The sequence below is a fragment of the Pantherophis guttatus genome, chromosome 3, assembly GCF_059756535.1.
Source record: "Pantherophis guttatus breed Tessera chromosome 3, ASM5975653v1, whole genome shotgun sequence".
NCBI classification, from domain to species: domain Eukaryota; kingdom Metazoa; phylum Chordata; class Lepidosauria; order Squamata; family Colubridae; genus Pantherophis; species Pantherophis guttatus.
Window position 1 is genome coordinate 214,655,050 of NC_142065.1, and position 26,130 is coordinate 214,681,179.

General features: G+C 48.1%; 1 protein-coding gene across 2 annotated transcripts in view; it reads right to left on the reverse strand.

Annotated features, from left to right (window-relative positions):
• The window catches only part of TONSL (tonsoku like, DNA repair protein), a 30,504-nt gene extending 14,263 nt beyond the window's left edge, over positions 1-16,241 (reverse strand). The window contains exons 1-13 of one of the 2 annotated variants that reach the window (XM_060682152.2): positions 16,174-16,241; positions 14,793-14,888; positions 12,651-12,793; positions 11,049-11,232; positions 9,489-9,618; positions 8,644-8,815; positions 8,346-8,460; positions 8,100-8,248; positions 6,892-7,044; positions 5,546-5,671; positions 4,615-4,810; positions 2,500-2,561; positions 2,063-2,152 (exon numbers count right to left, since the gene is read on the reverse strand). In XM_060682152.2, coding sequence (XP_060538135.2) covers positions 2,063-2,152; positions 2,500-2,561; positions 4,615-4,810; positions 5,546-5,671; positions 6,892-7,044; positions 8,100-8,248; positions 8,346-8,460; positions 8,644-8,815; positions 9,489-9,618; positions 11,049-11,232; positions 12,651-12,793; positions 14,793-14,888; positions 16,174-16,195 — 1,638 coding nt within the window. In that variant the 5' untranslated portion in view covers positions 16,196-16,241. Of the gene's footprint in view, positions 1-2,062; positions 2,153-2,499; positions 2,562-4,614; positions 4,811-5,545; positions 5,672-6,891; positions 7,045-8,099; positions 8,249-8,345; positions 8,461-8,643; positions 8,816-9,488; positions 9,619-11,048; positions 11,233-12,650; positions 12,794-14,792; positions 14,931-16,173 lie in introns of both variants that reach the window. The other variant, XM_087891436.1, reaches the window with a different exon arrangement.
• Positions 16,242-26,130: the final 9,889 nt, after the last annotated feature.

A 26,130-nucleotide genomic window follows, 5' to 3' on the forward strand; every position in this document is an offset into this window, starting at 1 on the left:
GGAAATAGAATAGAATAGAATAGAATAGAATAGAATAGAATAGAATAGAATAGAATAGAATAGAATAGAATAGAATAATTAGAATTAGAATTAGAATTAGAATTAGAATTAGAATAGAAATAGATTTTTTTTATTGGCCAAGTGTGATTGGATACACAAGGAATTTGTCATGGTGCATATGCTCTTGGAGTACATAAAGCAAAAGATATATTTGTCATTTAATTTCATTTCTAAATGAAATTTCTAAAAGCCTTGTGATTAAGACCAGCTGCCTGCAATTACTGCAGGGTTCGAATCTCGCCAAGGCTCAAGGTTGACTCAGCCTTCCATCCTTTCTAAGGTAGATGAAATGAGGACCCAGTTTGTGGGGGCAATAAGCTGACTTTGTATAAAATATACAAAAGGATGAAGGCTATTGCTTAACGCACTGTAAGCCGCCCTGAGTCTCCGGAGAAGGGCGGCATATACATAAAATTAAAAAATAAATAAATTCTCTTCTAGGGGGAGCCCCAGTTCTGACTAACTGGTAAGCAGGAAAGGAAAAAGTAACCTCTGCAGGAATTTCACAGCCTCCCTTCTGAACATTAATTCTAAATCAGGGCTGTCCAAGTTTGGGAACTTAACGACCTGTGGACTTCAACTCCCAGAATTCCCCAGCCAGCTTAGCTGGGGAATTCTGGGAGTTGGAAGACCACATCTTAAAAGTTGCAAGGTTGCACACCCCTGCCCTAATCGGCAGCACCCCAAAGACTTGCTTTGTTAGAATGCTGGCTGGCTGGGGAATTCTGGGAGTTGAAGTCCACATGTCGTAAAAGTGGCTTAAAACCTGCTCTACGGGTTTTGCCCTTTGAATAATTACTTTGGTCAACTATGAAGCGTGAGCTTAGGGGAAGGACGGGTTGCTCCTTCAGGCACGTGTCTCCCACCACCACTCGCGATTCTCTAGGTAGAGACAAAAGACGTGGGCTTGAACGGGACCCAAAGCTGGGCTGAGCCAGATGGGAAACAGCCCCTTCCCACCTGACTTCAAGCACAGGGCTCCCCTCTCCCCTGCCTCGGCCATCTTTCCTGCAAGCCCAAGATTAGATCTGGGCATTTTATGGCCCCCAGGATACATCTGGTTCTTTGGCTGCCCCAGTCCAGCCCTCCTGAGGTCAACTGGAACTTAGAAAATAAGATAGATGATAGGTAGGTAGGTGATAGAGAGAGAGAGAGACAGACAGATAGACAAGATGGATAGATAAATGGGTAGATGGATAGGTAAATAGGTAATGTAAGTAGGTAGGTAGATAGATAGGTAGGTAGGTAAAGAGAGAGAGTCAGACTGTGACAAAAGATGGGTAGATAGATGGGTAGATGGATAGATAGGTAGGTAGATAGATAGATAGATAGATAGATGGATGGATGGATGGATAGATAGATAGATAGATGACAGACAATAGATGGATAGATAGATAGATAGATAGATATAGATAGATAGATAGATAGATAGATGACAGACAATAGATGGATAGATAGATAGATAGATAGATAGATAGATAGATAGATAGATGACAGACAATAGATGGTTAGATAGATAGATAGATGGATAGATAGATAGATAGATAGATAGATAGATAGATAGATAGATAGATAGATGACAGACAATAGATGGTTAGATAGATAGATAGATGGATAGATAGATAGATAGATAGATAGATAGATAGATAGATAGATGATAGATGACAGACAATAGATGGTTAGATAGATGGTTAGATAGATATAGATAGATAGCGAGAGAGGGACAGACAGACAGACAGACAGACAGACAGACACATACATACATACATACATACATACATACATACATACTTACATACATACATAACCTTGTCATTTTTTAGTGTGGGCACACTGGCACACATTAAAAATGAAATTGTCACCTGCTCTCCTAAGTCTGCGCATACATAACTCGCATACGTAAACTGGCAGCAGAATTAAGTCCAGCCCTTTGGTTCGGTCCTGCCCGGCCGTCCCAGTTTCCCGTGTGACCCCTGGGGAAAATGAATTGCCCCAGACTGACCTTCTCCAGGAAATACTGGACTTGGCGCAGATTCCCTTCGATGCAGGCCCGGTGCAGGAGAGTCTCGCCTTTGTCGTTGCGCTGGTTCCACTGAGGAAAGGAAGAGCCCCCAATACCACCTGTGACCCTTCCGTGGGAAAAACAAGCACCCACCCGCCATGCCAGCCCAAAGCCCTGGCGTCAAAGAAGCGCCCCACTGTAGGAGAAGGGAAGGCAGAACTTGGGGCGGAGTCAAAGGAGATATCAGCCTAGAATCCTTACATGGTCACAACTTCCCTTGAATTCCCTTGACTCTTATCTATCTCTGAGCAGGTACTGCTAAAACTCCTGCGCATAGGCTGTCGAGTGATAAGCCAGCTTAATTAGACCTTCATTGGGGGGGGGGATATCTTTTGCACCTGACGCCCACCCCGCCTAGTCAAAGATTGTGGGCTGACCTTGCTGATTCTGCGCCGTCCTGGGACAGTTTTGCCGTAGCCTTCCATATCCTCCTCTTCACCTGGAAGAGAAGCAGGGGGTCAGAGGAAGGATCAGGGGCTCCAAAGTCCTCCTGGTGGACCCCCAGAGGGTTCCAAGGGAGAGACCCTCTCTAACCCCTGCAAATTCCGCTCCACACTATGTCCGTCTCTCTCTCATGTACGACATCTCCCTTCTACTGTCACCCTGCTCCCCATTAGTAGCTGCATTTTGAGGCTGCTTTCCAGACCAACCCAAGAGACGGTTGCCCCAAAGGTGTGTTTTTTTTTCCAAGAGGCAACTGGACTTTCTGGTTTTTCTTTGAAGACGTTTCACTTCTCCTCCAAGAAGCTTCTTCAGCTCTGACTGGATGGTGGGGGATGGAAGGATTGATACTCCTTGCAGGCAGCTGGTCATTTCCATCCTTTTAGAACAGGGGTATCAAACTCAAGGCCACCCTGGAAATGAGCATGCAAGAAGGGACAGGAGAGGAGAAAGGGAAAGAGGAAAGAAAAAGAAGGGAAGATGGGAAGAGAGCAAGGAAGGAAAAAGGAAAGTGGGGAAGGAAGAAGAAAGGAGAATGAAGAGGGAAGAAAAAGAAAATGAAGGAGGGAGAAGGAAGGAAGGAAGGAAGGAAGGAAGGAAGGAAGGAAGGAAGGAAGGAAGGAAGGAAGGAAGGAAGGAAGATTATAATGAGCGGAGGGTCTCAGGGAAGTCCCACCTTAGCACTTGGCCACCAAAGGTGCCCCCAACACAAGTGATGTGGGGCGGGCCACACCCACCCCCGGCCACCAGAGGTCAAACACAACTCTGATGCGGCCCTCAAAGAAACCGAGTTTGACACCCGTTTTAGAGAGTCGTTAAGGCCACCTGGAGGTTTACCTGCGTCCTGAGGGTCACCTAAGTGGTGAAAATAAGTGTGGAGCCTTCTTGGAACTGTTGAAAGGACTGTGTTGTAGATTGGAGATTGATGATGTCGTATCCCTCCCCCTCTGTAGACATCACCTATCTCCAGTCTACAACACGGTCCTTTCAGCAGTTCCAAGAAGGCTCCACACCCATTTTCACCACTCAGGTGACCCTCAGGACGAGGTAAACCTCCAGGTGGCCTCAAGGACTCTCTAAAAGGATGCAAACGACCAGCTGTCTGCAAGGCGTATCGGTCCTTCCGTCCCCCATTATTCGGTCAGAGCTGAAGAAGCTTCTTGGATGAGAAGCGAAACGTCTTCAAAGAAAAACCAGAAAGTCCAGTTGCCTCTTGGAAAAAGCACCTTTGGGACAACCCTGACCCGGGGGACGGAGAATCTCCCTAGACACCAAGAGAGGGTGGATGCAGGGAATGCCACAGGGATGAAAATAAGGTTTGTTTGGTGGCTCCCTATCCTGGTCGGCCCAGCGCTGTTGTGTGGAATCGTCTTCCTGGCTTCCTCAATCAAGGTCCAACTCCAGGACTACAAGGCTGCCACTTTTGGGAGGGAGGAGCTCTTCCCTGGCATGGGCTGGTGCCCGGCTGCTTTTGGACCGACCGGGCAGAGCCTGGGCTAACCTGGATTAAGGTGGCATCCTCATTCCTGCCTTCCTCCTTCTGCTGGAACTCACAAACGCTCAGTGACCATTTGATAAGCCAGGAAAATTGCGCCCTGCCCTTTGAGCAACTCCCAGCAGGAATGGCGAGACATAAAAACTGGACTCCTTACAACAGTTCATTTAGTGACCATTCAAAGTTAGAAGAGCACTGGAAAAGAATGCCTGTTTTTCACACTTATGACATTTGCAGCATCCATGAGATCAAAGCTCAGACTTTGGCAACTGACTCGTATTTATGACGGTTGCAGATCTCCTTTTGCGACCTTCTGACAAGCCAAGTCAAGAGGGAAGCCAGATTCATTTAACAACCGTGCTACTCACTTAACAGCTGCAGTGGTTCACTTAACAACCGTGGCAAGAAAAGTCGTAAAACGAGACAAAACTCACTTAAGAAACGTCTCGCTCAGCAGCAGAAACGTTGGGCTCAATTGTGGCCATAAATAGAGGACTTAGCTGCTTGTCCAGGGCCAAAAGAAACAGTCTCCTCCTACACAGCCCATGAGGCTCACCACTGTCAGAGAGCTCCAAGTCGCTGTCCTCCAAGGCCTGGCTGTTGTGCAGCTCCTCTTCCTCGCTGCTCTCCCCGTCCGAGTGACGGTCGTGGGAGGCGCAGAGCGCCTGCAGACGGGCTGACGTCTCCGCTGTGGCCGTCGGCGGGCAGCCGCATCTCTGCTGGGAGGCTTGGAGATGCCGCAAGATCTGAAGCTGGCAAAAAGCAATCGGTGTGATCGTTTTGAAAGACAGCTGTCAATCTTGAGCCAAGTCAAGTGAAGAACAAAGTATAGAGCAGCATTCTCCAAACGTGGCCCCTTTAAGACTTGTGGACTTCAACTCCCAGAATTCCCTCAAGCCTAATGGCATTCGCTGGCTGGGGAATTCTGGGAGTTGAAGTCCACAAGTCTTTTTTTTTTTTTTTGGTTATAATTTTTTTTAATATTAAACATAAAAATTCAATAACTATATGAATAGTGTACTGTCTGAGTACAGTTGTTTTTGAGAAATAGTATTAATAACAATAATATTTATAAGTATGATAAACATTAATGATAACATAACATGAATGATAATCACGTTTACTTATCCATTTTAATAAAACTTCAATATAGTTCATCATTTCCTTATGCTTTTAAGTTTCTAACTTCTGTTTCTGCTAGTTAGCCATTGATAAAACAAACCCCACGTTAAAAAGCGTTCAGTTTCTTCCTTCTCCTTAGTTTTGAATTCTAGTCTGTCCATTTCTGCACATTCTAATATATTTTTTTATAACATTTTCACCTGTAGGGAAGCAAAAGGTTTTCAAGCATGCCTTTTGGAAAAAAAATCACCTTTGGGACCACGATCCTTTCCTGTTTTTCGATTTTTGCAAAATCGCCAAGACAAAAAGCGCCTTTTGCAAAAAAAAAAAACAAAAATAAACACAACCACCCCAACCCTACTCACCTCCAGTTTCTGGTCACCGGCCTTTTGTGCAGCCTGCAGAGCTGCTTGGAAACAGGACTCCAACTCCGGGTAGCTCTGGCCAGCCTCCTCCTTGGCCAAGGCGATGTTCAGCCAGGTCTTGCCCTCCTGGCGTGGGCAGAACAGACCAAGCTTAATAGGCATAGAACTTAGAGACACATACAGTATATCGTCGCACAATGCTTTCCAGCCCTCTCTGAGCGGTTTAGAGAGTCAGCCTCTTGCTCTCAATAATCTCGGTCCTCATTTTACCCACCTCGGGAGGATGGAAGACTGAGTCATCCTCGAGCCGGTCAGGATTGAACTGCTGGCAGTGGGCAGAGTCAGCCTGCAATGTTGCACTCTAACCACTGTGCCACCATGGCCCTTCCTTCCTTCCTATCCTTCCTTCCCACTTAGCAATAGCACTTATATACCTCTTCACAGAGCTTTCCAGCCCTCTCTAAGCGGTTTACAGAGTCAGCCTCTTGCCCCCAACAATCTGGGTCCTCATTTTTACCCACCTCGGAAGGACGGAAGGCTGAGTCAACCTTGAGAAGGTGAGAATCAAACTGCTGGCAGCCGGCAGAGTCTGCCTGCAATACTGCATTCTAACCACTGCACAACTTTTAGCTCAGCGGTGTCCAATCTTGGGTGCTTTAAGACTTGTGGACTTCAACTCCCAGAATTCCCCAGCCAGCGCATGTGCTGGCTGGGGAATACTGGGAGTTGAAGTCCACAAGTCTTAAAGCACCCAAGATTGGACACCCCTGTATTAGCTCACATTCTCCCTCCATGATGCTTCTTAGGAAATTACCTAACTTGTTGGGCTGGCAATATATAAACCATCAATGTAGCTTTAAGACTGCTGTATTACATCATACTGTGTCCTGATTGGTTAGCTCCTTAATGCCCTTAATAGAGAGCTAAAAACATGGTTTGTTTCTCTTTGCTGTTTTTGCTCTCTGATATCTCTGTATGCTACTGTTTGCAAATCCAGAAGAACTGTTTATTGTGAATGACTACGACAACTGGTAAGAAGACTTGGTTATTGGATTATTCCTGGACTGTCATTTTTGCTATCTCCTGCTTTATATGTGTATGACCTGGACTGTTTAATGGACTGTGCCTTACTATTTCCTGAAAGTAAACACAACTCAGTGTATCCGTGTGTTGACTGTGTTTATTCATAACTACTCTCAATCGCTTTCATGTACACACTCTTGCTACTCAAGGGTTACTCTGCGAATTCCTTAACAATGCTATTGTCTCAGCAACGGGGATTGGCTGGGGGAGAAAATATCCTGCAGAGTCACACCTGGAGCTCTCTTCCTCTTACCCCCCGTTACCTCCAGGGGGTTCCCACGCCGCAGGGCCAGTTCTGCCTGGTAATGCTGCACTGCTCGGGCATGGTCCTTGAGGTCCCCAAAGGTGGCCGCCAAAGAGACGTGAATCACAGCCAGTTCCTGCTCTGTCCGTCCTAAGGCCTTGGCATGGCCGAGCTGAAAAAGTACCCCACCATTTAGGGTCCTGGATATCTTCCAGAAAGAGACCTGAATCCTGCATTGGCTGGGCTCCCATCCCTCTGCCCGACCAAGCAGTCAAGATTTCATCATGACTTTTTAAAATTATTATTTTATTTTATTTTAATTTTTTTTAACATATACATAAGTACTTAGTGAGCAGTGTATTGTCGGAGTCATTTTAGATTTAAAAAATATTCATAATTCTGAAATCAGTAATAGTTAAAATAATAATAGTAATAGTAATGATAATTTACTTTATACACAATACTAATAACAATACTATTCAAGTATGTCTGATAATAATCTTTCAGCTTCTAACATTTGCGTCTACATGGTAATTATAATATAGTATATTGCAATATACGTAGTAATATTTTCCCCATTCTAACTCCTATCTCTATTTTCTAACTCTTGGTCAAACAAGTCCTATATTAAGAAGAATTCTATATCTATCCGTCATCTCTTGCCCTTTTTAGTATTTCAATTCTTGTTACTTTTCTGACCACTCTCCCATACAGGATCCTCCCTTGGGATCTTGTATCTCCTTACATCACTCTTATTTAAACTAAGTATTTCATCCCCCTCTACCTCTACCTTTCATCACGACTTGACCCAAGTCCCAAGCTCCTCTGGTTTGGATCGGACATCCTGCTTCTGTCCAGCCTCGGCAGCCAAGATGCTCGGTTCTAGAGCAGATAGCCAATATTCGGCACTGGCTACTGCCAAATTCTAAGGAGTGACCTCCTGGCCCCAACTGGGAAGACTAGGGATGACTGGCCAGCTCAGGGGCAACTCCGAGGATGACCATCCCCCCTCCAACCGTCAAGAGCAGAGGTCTTCAAACTTGGCAGCTTTAAGACTTGTGGACTTCAACTCCCAGAATTCTTAAATTCTTAAAGCTGCCAAGTTTGAAGACCTCTGATCAAGAGAGAAGCAGGTGAGCTGAGGGTCAGAATCAGAGGCAGTTGGCCTCTTTCCCTCCCCCCCCCGGATTCCTCCACAACCTTGGCCCCTGAACAGCTGGACCCTACCTGCTTCTCGTAGGCCTCCGCAGCCTGCCGATACTCGCCCATCTTGCAGAAAAGGTCCCCCAGTTGCTCGGAGACTGCCAGGGCTGCCCCCATGTCGCTGGCGGCCTCTGCCTCCTCCAGGGCTTCTTGCAAGCGACTCACCTTCGTGGCTGCCGGGCAGGAAGAGTCACACCAGAGTGGTGAGGGAGCAGGGAGCAGTCTCTAACCCAATTGCCAGAGGCCAGACCCACAGACACCAGCACTCACCGTAGCGCAGGTTGCGGCCAACGCTGTCCCGCTGCTGGGGCTGCCAGGAGCCCAGGCGGTAGGCCTTCTTCAGGGACCGTTTGGCGGCTACGAAATCCCCCAGACCCAGCAGGACCTGCGGACGACCAAGGGCAAGGGTTGGAGGCAATTCTGGGAGTTGAAGCCCACAAGGCTAGAAGCGGCCGAGGTTGGACACCCCTGCTCTAGGGTTTAGCCACGCTTGCGCAGAGCAAGAAGGCAGAGGAGCTTGGGATTGGTGGGGTGCAGGTGAGCCCCCTGCTCAAGGTGACTCTCTTACCTGGGCAATGCTGGCGTAACACTCGCTCTCCATGTATTTCTCCTTCATCTTGCAGGCGCACTCCCGGGCTCGCTCCAGGCAGCGCATGGCCTGCGAATGCTCCTTCTCCCGCAGGTGGATGTTGCCCAGGTTGAAGTAGGCCCGGAAGAGGTCCTCCGACAGGTGGGCCTGCCTAGGAGGCGGAAGAGGCAGTGGGCACCGGGGCAACGCCCTGCTGGATGGGTCACGGAGTCCCTCATTGCCAGCAAAGAGCCCCCAGGTTATCTCCAGAGTCCAAGGATTAGAATTAAATTGCCAACCCTAACAGTTGTTTATTTATACGCTGTTTTGTATTTTGATGTTTTATTGTAGACTGTCCATAATCCCTCTTTAAAGGAGATGGGCAGTTCAGAAATGTGTGAAATATGAGAGAAAAGAAAAGAAGGAAGGAAGGAAGGAAGGAAGGAAGGAAGGAAGGAAGGAAGGAAGGAAGGAAATGGAGAGGAGCCGTTAGGAGACACAGATGCTAAGAAATTGAACTGCCTGATATAGCTAGTCTTTGATTTACAACAGTCCATTTAGTGACTGTTTGAAGTTACAACCCTGAAAAGAGGGAGCCAGGATTGTTTTTCACGCTGACAACCGTTGCAGCTTCCCCATCCATGGTCACATGAGCAGAATTGGGATGCTTGGCAACTGGCATCTGCAGGAAGTCTGCAGTTTACAACTGTTTGTTTAATGACCGCTAGAATTTGCGACAGCACTGCAAAAGTGACTTATGGCCATTTTTCACACTTACGACCTTCCCGAAGGCTCACTGCTGATCCAGGTGGAGCAGGGAGAGAGACCCCCCCCGGCCCCCTTACTCTGAGATGTAGATGCTCTTCTTGATGTAGGAGGTGCGCATGGCTGGGTTCCTCAAGCTGTCATAAATCAAGCCAAGGTTCAGGTAGAGCCGCGCCCTCATCTCACTCTCTTCCCGCTGCGGCACCTGCCCTGCAAGGAGAAGAGAGTTTACAGAGTCCGATCAGAGTTGGTCCCAGGGAGCAAAACTTTGTTCTTCCAAGCTTCATGCTTGGAAGGGAACGTCTTTCTCTCTCCAGAAGGGGTGCACTGGGTGTTTTTTTTAACAGGGACCTTGTAGGTCATCTAGTCCAACCTCCCGCCCAAGCAGGAGACCCTACTACCCCATTTCTAGAATGGGTGTTCCACCTGTTGCGTTTATACAGCTCCTAGTGTGTGTACAGCTTTTAGTTTTAGAATGGTGACTGACCCTCAGCCTGTCAGGTGCTTAGGAGCCGAGGGGTGGCGACACAAGGAAACAACTAATATTAGCCGTCCATCAACACCCTAATTAACAATTAATAGTTACACTCAACCAGGAACCACATAAATACAATGTGTAGAAGGATCCTTGGTGCTCTCTGAGCTTGGTGGTTTTCTTGCAGTCGTTTCATGACCCAACTAGGTAACATCATCAGTGCTATTAGCACAGATGATGTTACCGAGTTTGGGTCATGAAACATCTGCAAGAAAACAAGCAAACTTAAGAGAGCTCCTGTGCTAAATCAGCCGTATTGCTCGCCCGAACACCACGCTGTTCTCCGAAAAACAGCTGATTTGTTGCTAATTCTGTGCTGGTCTCGTGCCAAACAGCTGATTGCCGAGAATCCAAAGAATATAACTCTGCCTGTTTGCTCTGAGGAGCTCTTCTTTAAAATGCGTCTCTCTTGGGCTCAAACTGAGTCAAAAGTGGGGGAACAATCAAGAGAGGTGTGGCTGCAAAGTTTTAAAAGGACTCAGTTTCTGGGCAGAAAGGCAGAGTTAACCCATCCTTTGGATTCTCGGCTCAGCACATTGGAGAACAAGCAAGCTCAGAGAACATCAAGGACCCCACAGTCGTCATCCTCCTCCTCCAACTCCTCCATTTTCTCCTCATCTTCCCCCCCACTTCCTCCCTGCAAACTGCACATCCCTCAAGCACTGATGGGGTTCCCTGGCTGCGTCATGAAACAGCTGCAAGAAAACAAGCAAGCTCAGAGAGCATCAAGGACCCCCTCATTTCAACCCTGAGCTATGAATATTCTCCTTCATCGGTACAATGTGCGAGTAGCCGAGTGCACACACTTTCTGGAGAGAAAAAGAAGTTCCCCAAGGACGGGCTGCATCAGGATCCCGACACCTTGGAAGAATAAACTTTTGGTCCCGGTGACAGACTCCGACCCCAGATCTTGCATCATTATCCTTGGACATGCATGTCTGCTTTCATTTATGAGAAGACAGCACCCCAACTCAGGAAGCCTCCAAGAAAGGAGGAAACTCTTAAACCCCCAAAGACTTTTTTCCACCTTCAGCACGGGGGATACCAAACCCTGGAGTCCCAGGAAACCCTGCCCTGCCTCCCCACCTCTCTCCCTCCATGGTACCTTCCAGCTTCTCCTCCAGAATAGCCAAGCTCTCCATGAAGGCTTTCTCCGCCTCCTGCAGGGCCTCCCCCAGCTGGTCATTCTCGGCCATGAACATGTAGGTGCGGCCAATGGTGGCCCAAGCCCTCTGCTGCTCCACCGCATTGGAGACGGTGCAGGCCAGTTCCAGATGGCGGCGCTGGTGCTGGCGAGAGATGGAAGGGAGGCTGCACCCATCTCAAATTCCCATTGGCTGGGCTAGCCGTTAAGTACAGGCATTCCTTGACTTGCAACCGTAATAGAGCCCCATAACAATTGTAAAGTAAGTCATAGTGTGATGACTGACGCGATTTTATGACCTTTTTAGTAGCGGTCATTAAATGGTCGTCGTTCGCTATGGGGTGTTTTTGCCAAAAAACAAACACTGGTTTTGAGCAAAAACGTAATTTGTGTTCATATGTCTGTAGGGTGCTTTAATTTCTAGTGTTTCCCTCCCTTCCATGCCATCCCTCTGCTAAACAACTGATTCCCACAACACTTATGCCCTGGGATGTCAAATCCCCTAGTAGGGCTGCATTACTAATATCCTTCTCATCTTTCCTATTATCCATTCCTTTAGCATCTTATGACTGTAACTTTGTCGTTGACAGTATATCTTATGATGTATGTGGATTGTTTAGTATCCTGTTATGACTATGTTGATTGCTTTTATTTTGAGTATCATTGAGTGTGGAATCTTATGATTTACAATGATTGTATTTTATGATTATGATCATGATTTATCACTTGCTTGTATGACAGCTTATGCACCGGAGACAAATTTCTTGTGTGTGTCCGATCACACTTGGCCACACTTTATTGGCCACACTTGGCCAATAAAGAATATTTTCTTCTCTTCTTTTTTCTCTCTGTCCTGTCCTATTTATTCTGTCTTATTCTATTAATTCTGCCCTATTCTGTCTTGTCCTGTCCTGTCCTATCATTCTATTCTATTTATTCTGTCCTATTCTACTCTACTCTATTCTATTCTATACCCCCCCCGAATCGTTTGCTGAGATGGGAGGCGATAGAAATCAGATCAACCAATAAATAAATGACTGGATGAAATGAATAAATAAATAAATAAATGTTGCAAACAATTGTAAATGCAGGCTGGATGCCGAGTGCCTGAAATGCGGTCACATAACCGCGCAGGAGTTCATGTGACCAGGAACTAGTCGCAAGAAACTTTTGGAAGGTCTGTCGTAACTCAGAACAGTTGCTAAGCAACCAGTCATAAGTCAAGGACTACCTGTACAATGCCTGGAGGGCCCTTCCACTCGGTGCTCCCTCCCGCCTCCTGGCCTTCCTTTTTTTTTAAAAAATTTTTTTGATTTATATGCCGCCCTTCTCCGGAGACTCAGGGCGGCTAACAAGGCGTTAAGCAATAGCCTTCATCCTTTTGTATATTTATACAAAGTCAGCTTATTGCCCCCACAATCCGGGTCCTCATTTCACCTACCTTTGAAAGGATGGAAGGCTGAGTCAACCTTGAGCCTGGGGAGATTTGAACTTGCAGTAATTGCAGACAGCTGATGTTAATAACAGTGCTTTAGTCTGCTGCGCTACCAGGGCTCTTCCTACCTTCAGGGCAGCTTCATAGCTCTCCAGCTCAGCCAAGCACTCCCCAATTTTCCGGTGGGCGACCGCACAGCCGATGACGTCCTCCACGCTCTCCAGGAGCTGCAGTTCCAGCCTGTGTTCCTCCAGGGCCTCCTGGAAGCGTCCTGCGGGGTGGAAGGGGCAGCGGGGAACGTCAGGGGGCAGAGGAAGGAACTCTGGTCAATGTAGCAGGATGCCTGGTGTGGGAGGTTTTCCAGGAGAGACTGGACAGTCTCTTTGTCTGAAACAGTATAGGGCAGTGATGGCTAACCTTTTTGCCGTCACATGCCAAAAGTGGGGGGAGTGCAGAGGGGTTGCGCACGTGTGTGCCCACACCCATAATTCAATGCACCCCGCATGCGCGCTTGAGCCCCCCATGCTCCCTCTGCTTTTGGCACGCAATGGCCCAGTGGGCCCGGTAGGCTTGTTTTTTGCCCTCCCCAGGCTCCAGAGGCTTTCTAGGAGTCTGGGGAGGGCGAAAACAGCCTTCCCCACCCCCCTGGAGGCACTCTGGGGGCCGGAAACAGCCCGTTTCCTTACTTCTGGTGGGCCAGGAAGGCCCGAAAATTAGTTGGCCGGCACACACATACGCGCTGGAGCTGAGCTAGGGCAACACTCGCGTTCCCACAGATATGGCTCCATGTGCCACCTGTGGCACGCGTGCCATAGGTTTGCCATCACGGGTACAGGGTCTCCTCCTTGGGGTTGGACTAGAAGACCTCCAGGGTCCCTTCCAACTCTCTCATTCTATATTCTATAAAAGTTCAGCAGAGAAGGACATGGGGGGACATGATAGCTCTATTCTGGTATTTGAGGGTCGGCCACAAAGAGGAAGCGGTCAACTTATTTTCCCAAGCACCAGAAGGCAGGAGAAGAAATAATGGATGGAAACTAACCGAGGAGAGAAGCAACCTGGAATTAAAGAGAAACTTCCTAACAGTGAGGACAATTAACCAGTGGAACAGCTTGCCACCAGAAGTTGTGGGTGCTCCATTACTGGAGGCTTTTAAAAAGAGACTGGACAGCCACTTCTCTGAAATGGTCTAGGGTCTCCTGCTTGGGCAGGGGGTTGGACTAGAAGACCTCCAAGGTCCCTTCCAGCTCTGTTATTCCATTATGAAGCAATGGTGGAGATGAATGGCCAGGCCTTCATTTCACTCTTCTGGTGAGCTTTGTCTGAATTCTGATGCTGTGCAAGATTTTAATGACTGTTTGAAGTTACAATGGCATTGAAAAAAGTGACCTATGACCATTTTTCACACTTTCGGCCATTGCAGCACCCCTGTGGTCACATGATCAAAATTTGGACGCTTGGCAACTGGCTCATATTTATGACGGTCGCAGTATCCAGGGGTCACGTGATCCGCTTTTGCAACTTTCTGACAAACAAGGTCAATGGAGAAGGCAACTTCTCTGTCTTACAACCGTCTTAGTAACTTCACTCAAATGATTCACTTAACAACAGTGGCAAGAAAAGCTCAGAAAAAGGGGCAAAACTCACTTAACATACGTCTCACTTAGCAAAGTAAAGTTTGGGCTCTATAACTCGAGGACTACCTGTAAATGGTCCCTCTGGCCTAACAACCTCAGAGAGTTACTGAATTCTGTGTCCCCACGTTTTCTCTGATGCTGTTTGAAATACAGTAATCCTCAATTTATGACCACAATTGAGCACAAAATTTCTGCCTGCTAAGTGAGACACTTTTAAAGTGAGTTTTGCCCCATTTTATAACCTTTCTTGCTACGGTTGTCAAGTGAAGCGTTGCAGTTGTTAAATTAGTAACAAGGTTGTTAAGTGAATCGTTTCCCCACTGACTTTGCTTGTTAGAAGGTCACAAAAAGTGACATGACCCCGGGACACTGCAACGGTCATAAATGTGAGTCAGTTGTCAAGCCTCTGAATGTAGATCACGTGACCACGGGGATGCTGTAACAGTCATAAGTAAATCAAATAAATCAAATTAAAAAAAGTATGAAAAACAGTCATAAGTGGCTTATTTCAGTGCCATTGTAACTTTGAATGGTCTCTAAGTGACCTGTTGTAAGTTGAGGACTGTCTGTAACCACTTTTAGCAGCTTGTGAGGTGCGCTTGAGCAGAGGACTTTTTCCCCTGGGAGGCTCACCATGACGGGCTAAAATCTCTCCGAGTTGGTTGCAGAGAGCAGCTTCTTCCTTCTGGTCCCCCTTCCGCTGCGCCTTCTCCTTGCTCTTCTGGATTTCTGAAGGAGACGAAGACAACGTCTCTCAACTGTCTTGAATTCCTGACAAAATTGACTGTGTATTCACATCAGGCACGGAGCATAGTATCCTCTGCTCTTTTATAGTTTATATTGCGCTGTATATTTTATATTTTACTACCATTATCCATGTTGTACTTTTTTTTTTTGCTTTTAATTTATATGCCGCCCTTCTCCGGAGACCCAGGGTGGCTTACAATGCGTTAAGCAATAGCCTTCATACTTTTGTATATTTATACAAAGTCAGCTTATTGCCCGCACAAACTGGATCCTCATTTCACCTACCTTAGAAAGGATGGAAGGCTGAGTCAACCTTGAGCCTGGCGAGATTCGAACTTGGAGTAATTGCAAGCAGCAGATGTTAATAACAGTGCTTAGTCCACTGTACTACAGGCTCTGTCTGTACTTGGTGACATACCCTAAATAATCTTTTTTAATCTGGGGCACGTTTTACAATCCTTTCCCTCTTTTTTAATATGTAAATTTTAATTTGTTTTAAATTATTGAGGTGTTTTAATTTGTCAGGGCCAAAACTATTTAATTCGATTTTATCTGGTTTTTTAAAAAAAATTTGTATCAATGTATTTTATTGTTTGGCTGTTCACCGCCCTGAGTCCTTCGGGAGTAGGGCGGTATACCAATCAAATAAATAATAATAAAATAAATAATAATAATACATTCAAGCACTGGCCGGATCTATTGGCCACCCAACACCCTCTGGGAAGAAGGCAGAAAAGACTGGGGGGGGGAGCTGCCTCCAAACCCCCCCCCCACGACCTAAGAGGTGTCCAGGGTCTGCCCCCCCCCAGTCTGGCCCCTTCCCCGCTCGTCCCCCCCCCCCTTTGCTTTGATCCCTGCAACAGCTTCGCAATCCGCAGCTCTTTTTTGGCTCCTTTCTCCCCTCCCCCGCCCCTCTCGAAGGCGATCCCGGAAGAGGGAGGGGGCTCCACCTGCAAGGGTCCGACTAGAGGACCTCTGGGGGGACCCCATGGAACCACCGCAGGACTTCCCTCCCTCCCTCCCTCCCACGGGCCAAAAGAAGGCTCCCTTTTTGCCGAGGCCGCTTTCCCGCTTCTCTCCCCAACCCAGGAGCCCTCCAGCGGCCAGGGACTCCAGCACCCATCATCCAGGGCGCCCCGCTGGCCGTGGAGCATGGGTCTCCCGCGGCCAGGACGGGAGAAGCGAGGGGATCGGAGGTGGGGTGGAGTGGCCGCGGAGGATGGGATTTGTAGTACTCCCTCCGCCGCCGCCCCCGACGAGCACTTACGCCGCACTTCCCGGTCGCCCATCCCGGCGCTCTTTGAGTCGCCCGCGCGCCGAATTCCCGCTCGCCCCCTGATTGGACGGCCGGAAGACGGCGCCCGCTCGCCATTGGCTGGAGGCCACCCAATCGTGAGAAGAGTTCGTCTCCGCCTCGCCGGGGCCACGCCCCTTTCCCGGAGGTGGGGGCCATCGGAGAGCAAAAGAGAGCGGGATACGGGGCAGCGGCGTGGACTTCAACTCCCAGAATTCCCCAGGCAGCAAAGCTGGCTGGGGAATTCTGGGAGTTGAAGTCCACCTATCTTAAAAGTGGCCAGATTGACAAACATTGGGCTTAAGTCCCCGAGAAGTCCGCTTGCTCTGGTGTCTCTTTCTCCTGCAAATGCCCATCCATGGCTGAACCGGCTTCAGCCTCCTTCGGGAATGGTGGGCAGGACAGCCCCGGGCGGGGGCCCTGCATTGCAGCAGAGGGTCGTGCAAGTCCCTTTGCAAATCCCCTTCCCAGCTATGTCCCCAACTGCAGAGGAGGATCGGGCCGTGGAGGAACTGAGTCTGTCTAGTTTAATGAAAAGGACCAGGGGAGACACGATAACGGTTTTCCAAGATTTGAGGGGCTGCCCCAAAGAAGAGGGGGAGTCAAGCTATTCTCCAAAGCACCTGAAGGCAGGACAGGAAACAATCGATGGAAACTGATCAAGGAGAGAAGCAACCTGGAACTAAGGAGAAACTTCCTGACAATGAAAACAATTAACCCGTGGAACAGCTTGCCACCAGAAGTTGCGACTGCTCCAACACTGGAAGTTTTTAAGAAGACTGGTCAACCATTGGACTGTGATGGCATAAGGTCTCCTGCCTGACTAGAAGACATCCGATCCAAGGTCCCTTCCAACTCGGTTATTCCGTATTGTATGCTGGAGAAGCAGTAGGGTAGAATATCATTAGAGATCCAACCTGGAATTTAGGAACCATTAATCAGTACCGTACAACTTGCCTCCAGAAGTTGTGGGTGCTCCATCACTGGAGGTTTTCAAGAATAAACTGTGACAGCCACTTGTCTGAAATGGTATAGGGTCTCCTGCTTGAGCAGGGGTTGGACTAGATGATCTCCAAGGTCCCTTCCAGCCTATTGTGATTGAATTGGAGGTCTGCAGCAGGGATTAAGTTGCTTGGGCTCCCAAACCTGCAGGGAACTGGGTGGAGCAGCCCAGAGCTGTGGTTCAAAGGAGAGCTGGAAAGTTTTAGGCAGTCCATCTTCAATTAAACCTTTGTAACAGGGACTGACCGGAGCAGCTTCAGCTCCTCTTTATGCAATTTATAACATAGAACATCTCCAGAGTTATTAGTTTGATTTATATGCCGCCCTTCTCCGGAGACTCAGGGCGGCTTACAATGCATTAAGCAACAGCCTTCATACTTTTGTATATACCTGCTTAGTAGGGCTTTTGGTCCCCCCTAAGTGGTGTTCTATTTTATACAAAGTCAGCTTATTCCCCCCACAATCCGGGTCCTCATTTTACCTACCTCGAAAGGATGGAAGGCTGAGCCTGGTGAGATTCGAACTTGCAGTAATTGCAGGCAGCTGGCAACTAAGTGCTACTTTAACAGCACTTAGTCCACTGCGCCACCAGGCTCCTGTTGAAAGGGGCCTCCTGCTCAAGCAGATCTATACCATTTCAGACAAATGACTCTTCGATCTCTTTTTAAAAACCATCACTGGAGGTTTTTAAGAGACTGGACAGCCACTTGTCTGAAATGGTATGGGGTCTCCTGCTTCGGCAGGCGGTTAGACTAGAAGACCTCCAAGGTCCCTTCCTGCTCCTATTCTATCCAGTACATTTTTGCCCTTGGATGTTTGCCATTATGCAAGTATCATCATCGGTGCACGGGAAAGGTTTGAACCTAGAAATAGTTAAGAAATTTATTTTCTGTTCCCTGAATAGATATTCTATAAATAGAAATATATTTTCTAGCCCGACCTGTTTCTAGGCCACAAATGGGCAATTTGGCCTTTGGACTTCAACTCCCAGAATTCCTGCTGTCTCAGGAATTCTGGGAGTTGAAGTCAAAGAGGTCATAAAGTTCCCACTCGGCCCTGTTCCCTTATTTCAGTGATGGAGAAAGAATGAGGCAGAGGCTTGCAATTAAACAGCGAAACATCCGAGCACATCTCATGGCAGCAAAGATGGGGTTTTTTGCACATGACACGGTGTCCCAGTATGCAGGATTTATATATTGCTTTTCAACCCTTTCTGAGCGTATCCCATGGCGCATCTGGTTGCACCCATCCTTGTTTATAGAGTATTCTCCAACCCTGGAGGCTCCATGGGGCAGACGTTCACCCATCGTCTGCCGCTTCCTTTAAGCCAGCACCTGCTTGTCATGTGAATGAATATGGGTTTCAAATGGCTACAGAAGGGAACGTCTCGTAGGTAGCTCTTCACCGGGGGTGGGGGGTGTTGGAATCACAAACCTCGGGTGGTCTGGCTCCCTCCCAGCATCCTCATTGGGAAGTAAGGCCGGCACTTGGGGGGCTGGAGGGGGAGAGGAAGGACTATCACAGGTTTTCTTCAGAGAGATTGATCTATCCTGGGGTTAGGGGCTGTTTCCACCGGGTGGCATTTCTTCCGTTTCGAATTTGTTCAAGGAAGTTTTCTACTTCTAGGCTGCTCTCTAAACCAGATTCAGAATCCCACAACAGAAAATAGAGGCTTATAAATTTTGGACCTGCTTTGCAAGGGGGAAGAGGGGGAAGCTATTAATTGTTGCAACAGATTTTCCAGCGTTCAACTAGGGGGGATAAAGGCTGGTCTTTTTAAAATTCCCATTATTAATGTTTTGGTTTGGTTTTGTCCCTTGTTTTGGATTTTGTATTTTAATCTGTTGAACAAAATAAAAATTGATCGGGAAAAAAATTACAAGGTTCAGAAAGTCTTCAACTTATGGCCAAAATTGAAGCCAAAATTTCTATTGTTTAAGAGAGACATTTGTTAGGTGAGTTTTGCCCCATTGGATGACTTTTCTCGTCACGGTTGTTAAGCGAATCACTGCAGTTGTTAAGTTAGTAACCCAGTTGTTAAATGAATCTGGCTTCCCCGCTGACTGCGCTTGTCAGAAGGTCGCAGACGGAGATCACATGATCTGGGACACTGCAAGCATCCTAAGTTCATGCCAGTTGCCAAGCATCTGATGTCAGCGTTCCAAATTAGGCCCTCTTCCAGCTCTGACATGAACGAGATGAAGCAAAGACCAGAAGCGCTGATTTATTGCTGAGATGAACTTTTACCTAGTTTTTTGTATTCAACAGATAGTGTTTCCTGGGGGACGAGGGTGGGGGCCACATTCCTGTGAAAAGAACGTGCCGGGACGTAGAGATGGATCTGCATGATGGCCAATGGGACATTGGGGTTGGAGAGGGGAAGAGGAGGGGGTTGGAAGGAGGAGCCAGTTTGGCTGCAACTTGAATCAGGAATGTCGGTTTTTTCTGTTCTTAAATAAAAGTGATTCATTAGAGACTTTGCGCTTGAAAATGAAGCTTATTTAAGATAGCACCGAAACCTGACATCTGAATTTTGATCAGGGGATGCTGCAATGGTCATGTGAAGTCCCCCCTTTTTTGGGGGGGGCATTGTAATTTTGAACGGTCACTAAAAGAACTCTTATAAGTCAAGGTCTATCTGTAGAGACATTTCCCTTCTTGTTGGGATACCTTCCAGGCTTATTTAAAAGCCCACAAACCTCAATGCGCAATTTCAAACAATGGCAAGGGCTTCTGATAGTCCCCTTGGTGGCGTGCCCGGGCACTAAGATGGGGCCGGTCAGGTGGCACACAAACACACCCTCGGTTCCTTGGGGCCAGCAGCAGCATCCTGAACCAAGTTAGGGGTTACTGCATTACCAAAAACCCCCACCCCTTTTAAAGCAGGAACAGGTGCAGATGGTCATCTGAAGAGACGACCGACTGCACGGAAACGGCAGGGCCCAAGCCGCCTTCACAGGCGCTGCAAGAAAAGTCTTAAAGCAAAAGGTAGGATGGGATGAAGAGCTGATGACCAGGTGGGCTGCATATGCCAGGTCCTCTTCCCAAGGGGGCGCTCCCCAGGTGGGTCCTTCCCCCTCCCAGAAAGGTAGGGCAGTAGATATATGAAGTCCTACTGGGACAAAATGCTGAAGGTCTTAAAAGCGTGTCTTTGGGGAGGTTAAGAAAAATGGATGTGGGTCAGGGGAACACTGGGGGCTGTTGTCCCAAACCCTGTGGGCACAGGTTTACATTTGATTCAATTTAGGCCAGGGGTGTCCAATCTAAAACCTGTGGATTTCAACTCTGGGAATTGAAGTCCACAGGTCCTAAAAGTTGCCAAGGCTGGACACCCGTCCTAAAAGCTATATTTGAAAGGGATTCTCCCGCCCATCAAGTGGAAAATGCCCCAACTGGGCCTCAGGTTTTAAGTGCTTTCCTGAAACGTGGAGTGAAGGGGCCACGCAAGTCTCTGGGAGCACCATCTTCCACTGTGGAGGCTTCCTGTGCTTGTTTGTTTTCCTGCAGACGTTTCGTGACCCAACTAAGTAACATCATCAGTGATAAAAGGGAGGAGGGGTTTGCAGAGAGGAGGAGGAGGAGGAAGAAGGGGAATGTGGGTGCTCTTGGTAGTGTTCTTGCAGACATAGTATCCTTACGATTTATATTGATATGGTTTCCTGATTGCTTATTTGTTCCCTATGACTATCATTAAGTGTTGTACTTTATGATTCTTGATGAACGTTTCTTTTATGTACACTGAGAGCGTAGGCACCCAAGACAAATTCCTTGTGTGTCCAATCACATTTGGCCAATAAAGAACTATTGTATTCTATTCTATTTCATGACCCAATGAGGGAACATCATCAGCGCTAGAAGGGAGAGGAGGAGGAGGAGGAGGAGGACTGTGGGGTCCTTGGTGCTCTCTGAGCTTGCTTGGTTTTCTGCAGACGTTTCGTGACCCAACTAAATAACATCATCAGTGGTTGAAGGGAGGGGGATTTGCCATGCCCCAAAGACCACATTTTTATTTTATAAAAGGGGAGGGGCTTTTCCCTCCCAAGAAGATGGTTCTCGGACAGCCCTCTGGCTTCACTACAGCCCACCTTGAAAGGCCAGTCTCTCTCTCTCTCTTTCTCTCTCACACACACACACATACACACGGAGACAGTGTGGTTTGGCAATTTTTTTTTAACTACATTACATACAGAAACTTGAAACGCAGACCACAAAAGAACAAAAGAACTCATTTCCCAAACGACATTAAAACCATTCCTCATTTTTAAAAGCCATTTAGGTATAGGTTTAGTGCTCACAAAGATTTGGGGGGAAGGGGGGGAAGGACACATGGTGGACGGAAGGAAGGAAGCGGGAGAAGTGATGGAGAGGCTTCCAAGGGGTGTGTGAAGGCTGTTGCCAACCCCCCCCCAACCCGGCTATTCTCCCTAGTGTCCAGGGGGTGGGGTGGGGTGGCGGGTGGTCCTGACAGCCAGCCCTGCAATAGAAAAAAATGCCTGGAGAGTGAACCCCCATCTCACCTCTCTCCTTCTCCAAGCAGGAGCTCCTAGCTGGGTTCTGAACCCCGAAGTCGCCCCCCCCCCCCACACCCCCAAACCAGGAACACAAATCGTGAAATCTGAGCCAAGTACGAAGGACAGACAACCTTGCGAACAAGCCGTTAGTTTTAAATTAGTTCAAACGCTACATTCACTAGTTAAATAAATTACCCACAGTGAATACTGTAAGGAGGTTTTTTTTTCTTTTTTTCTTGTGGCCCGCCGGACGTCGGCGCCCGGTGGAGAGAAGCAGGCTACAATCTTTTCGACGTCTAGCCGGAACTAGACAGGTAAGGCTCAGCTACCGAAGCAGAAGTCGGACGGAGTCCCAGAGAAGGGAGACAGCGGAAGGAGAGAGGGATGAGAATGGAGGTTAAAAAAAATAAAAATCAAAGGTGTTGGCAGTGATGACCTTGAGCTGGACGGGATGTCCAGTGTGGGGGCCCACTTCCCACAAGGCTTTGCAAACACAAAATCTGATTACAGTTCTGAGTTCTGGTTCCTCCAAGGTTTCTATTCTGCCTTCAAAGTGGCTTCTTCTTCACTCCCAACCGTGGCGACTTGTGGACTTCAACTCCCAGAATTCCCTCAAGCCAGCCAGCAAGACTTGTGGACATAGCTGGCTGGGGAATTCTGGGAGTTGAAATCCACAGTTGGATGCCCTTGATCTAGAACCCAGCAAAGATTCGTCAGGTCTTTGGGACCACAGTCAGGGAGTCAGGCGGAGGACTTTAGCTAGCACTGAGGTTAAGAAAAAAGTTGTACTGAAAGAGAAGCTGTTGGGTGGGGGGCACCCCCTGTACACCCAATGAAACAAGTGCACTGGACGTCACACTGCAGAAAAGGAATAGATGTCAGTAGACCAACTACTCCTAAAGAATCCTCTGCTAGGCTTTCCCAACAAAAAAGAAAAGACCAGCTGCACTGAAATAATTACAATCCCCACCCCCCACCCCCGCCAAAAATCTGCTAGGGCAATTTTAAAGCCAGAAGTATGGCAGCCCTGCTTGCAGCAGGGTGGAAAAACAACAGAGATGACAACAGCCATGGTGTGTTGTGTGAAATGCACATACCTAAGTTCCCTCCAAGGGGCTACGCACCCAAACCTCTACTACTACTTTGCTCCAACCTGGCACCTACCGAACACACTGGACTGCAGTTGTCACGAGGCTGGGACCAAAAGGGTTGAATGGGCCAGGATGAAAAGCCTACGTCTGTGAGTAGAGACTCAGCCGTTTCCAAGGAGGGCTGATACGATCTAAAATACGTGTGCCTGGACCACTAAAGAGATTAGCTGCCCAAACGCTTTCAGACTCCATGATGTATTCAGAAAAATGGGAAAGCGGGAGAAAAAAAAGGGGGAAAAAAGAAGACGATGAGCATTGCAGGCTGGATCCCTCTAAATGACCCTTAGAATGCAAGTTGAAACATTGCTTACTCCAGAAGCCTCCAAAGACGCCTATGCACCACCTCCTCACATGCTCTAAAGCAGAGCTGAGCAATGATGGCAACTTTATGACCTGGGGACTTCAACTCTCAGAATTCTTGAGCCAGCTTGACTGGCTCAGAAATTCTGGGAGTTGAAGTCCCCAAGTCTTAAAAGTTGCCGTAACTGCATACCCCTGCTCTAAATTTAAAGTCCCCCTCCCTTTTCCTCTGGAAAGTCTGGCACTTAAGTCCGGCTCTTGATTACGTCCTTTCTAAAGGGCGGCCTGGCCTTGGAGACGGCCGCGTCCCCCTAGCATTTCCTTGGGGTAGCAGCTGCTTCCTCCTCCTCTGTCCTGCACTTTCTCAACGGGAAGGAGGGATGCACAGGCCCAGCAAGACCTGACGGGCAGGGTGAGGCCTCCTTGCAGGGCGATGGGTAGGTAGGCCGGCAGCGTGCTGTGTGGAATCTTAACTTCGGCTCCCACGCGGAAATCTTCCGACAGAATTCTTTTGTTCCCGAGGGAAATACAGCCAGCTTCTTCTCTGAAAAGAATCCCTCTTTTTTTCCTCTCCCACATGGACACCTGCAGCCTCCCCCGGACTGGCTGCAAAACAAGGCAGATCGGGCCTGTATTTTTGCCGAGGTCAGGTTGACCCCAACAGAGAGCGAGCACGAATGGAAGGCTGGAACTTTCTTTTACACACCGCCAACTGTCAAATGGGCTTCTTGTTTCAAGGCCTGCGGTGGGAGAGCCTTTCGACTGCGCCAGCTTGGAGAGGACAGCTCTGCCTTGCCCTACCTTCAAAGGTGAGAGAGAGACGCTAATGAAATAAAGTTTGGAAATTATGGGGGCTCTGCTCCTCAGACAAAGAACCTCTTCCGGATTTGCAGCTGCCTGCCCGTCGCAACTAGACGTGCAGGGACATTGCCCCACAATCATTATCTGGGCTCCAAATATGTACGGAAAGGTTTTGGGGAGGAAGAGGGCTTTCCCCAGCTGCCACTGAGCCACAGGCCTGCAATCGAGATAATTTAGGTGTGCTACTCTCCAAAGACCGATCCTGTAGACCGCTGGCAGTCGAGAAGTGCCAGTCACAAGAGGGAATGGGTATTTCCCCTTGATCTTAGCCAAAAGGCTAAGGAACATGCCAGCTGGGGAGAGGGAAAGCCAGACGGAAACCACCTGCAGCTTACTTCGCAGAGATCCAGAGGTAGTTCCTGGTTTAACCTTAGAGCAAGTCCAGCCTGAGGCCAATAGATCTGGGGGCTTTGGGAACTCCTGCCTGTGAATCTTCACAAACTGGAACTGAAACAATAATGCCTTACAACTGGCCATTCTTCCTCTGCTGATTCCAGCTGGGCTATTCACCCACTTTTCAAATTTCAAAACAAGCAGCAAAATAAGGATTTTCCTCCAAGCCAAGCTGTGGGCAGAACTATTATCTGTTATCTCCTCAGCAGCTGGAACATCCCGGAGGCATTCGGGTGAAGTCCTCACCAACGTTCTATCACAGGGGGTGGGCCGCTACGGCCCCTATACAGCCTGTGGACTTCAACTCAGGAATTCTGGGAGTTGAAGTTCGCAAGTCATAAAACGTGCATATTCTTGGCTCCAGCCAAACCAAATCAAACAAGCTGCACTACGGCAGTATTTCTGACTCGCCAAACTGAATTCTGAAGTTGTGTAGGACAGCCCACCAGCTTTTGCAAAAACCAACCAACCAACAAACAAAAAGAGCCAGCCTAGCCACGGACAGGGCCGGTTACATAACCGTGAGTTGCCCAGGATTCAAAGGCTGTTGTGGGCTTTTCTAAAATCAGATTGTGGCCAGGAGTTAGGAGGAGAAAGGGGGAAGAGGAACGGTGAGAACAGAAACCATACGCTGTTAATTCTTTACCAGCTGCAGGGAGGAAAGTGCCCGCCGGACACGGTTCACGTGTCTGTAAAACATACCTGATCCAATTAGTTCGTACTAAGGGTTAACTGTGGTCGCAAGCTTCCTTTAAAACAAAACAAAACGTGAGGTGGGTATGCCAGGTTAAGGGTTTGAAAGGAAAAGAAAGAAGATTGACAGCACAATCAACGTATTTCTCATGATACATACTAGACGGCCATCCACCACCGGTTCCCACGTTAAAATAGGCTTTTAAGAGCAAGAAGCAAATATCCCTGTAGATCTCACTGAAATTTGGTGAATGTCTCCCACTATCCTCATCCATAAACTTGCTATATATATATATATATATATATTTATATATACTTCTTCTTCTTCTTCTTTAAAGGTACACAAAATCACACTGTAAAATTGCATAATTACTAGAAGAGCCTGTGAACTCATTTTGCACACGGGTTGCTCAAAATACTGGGAAAGCTCCCCAAAAACGGACAAAAGAAATCACCCTGCATTCCGAGAAGAACTGATTTGGGTCGGTTCGATGCCACTTCTTAGCCCGGGGAGGGGTTGTTGGGCTGGGGGTGCTAAACAAGAGGACAGCGTCAGGAAACCACCGGAAGGGGGTCTCTGGGTGCTTTTCTGAAGTGCAATTCAAGCCACTTGGAGGGGGCTGCTTCCTGCCAGAAGGGAGCAACCGTTGAGGAGGCCTCTCTCTCTCTCTCTCTCTCTCTCTCTCGTTGGCCTCCCAGAAACCTGACTTGATGTGAAACAGTCACCAGCTCAGCCACAGTGAAAAAAGCTGGGGAGGGGCGAGGGGGAGGCCAGCAAGGAGAACCTTCTGGCCCGATACATTCATGGACATTTGGGGTGCTCTGCTGCTCGTTCTCACCATGAAGCACCACTCGGCAGAGTCTGGCATTCTGGCCATGTGGCATGCACTCCCAAGTAGAGACTGGCTGGCAACACCCCCCTCTTCTCACCCACCCACCCTGTTCCTAGAGGTCCCCGAAGCTATCTAACTGCAGAATCCCCCCCCCACGAACCCCTCCCCCCCCGATGCAACAAGACC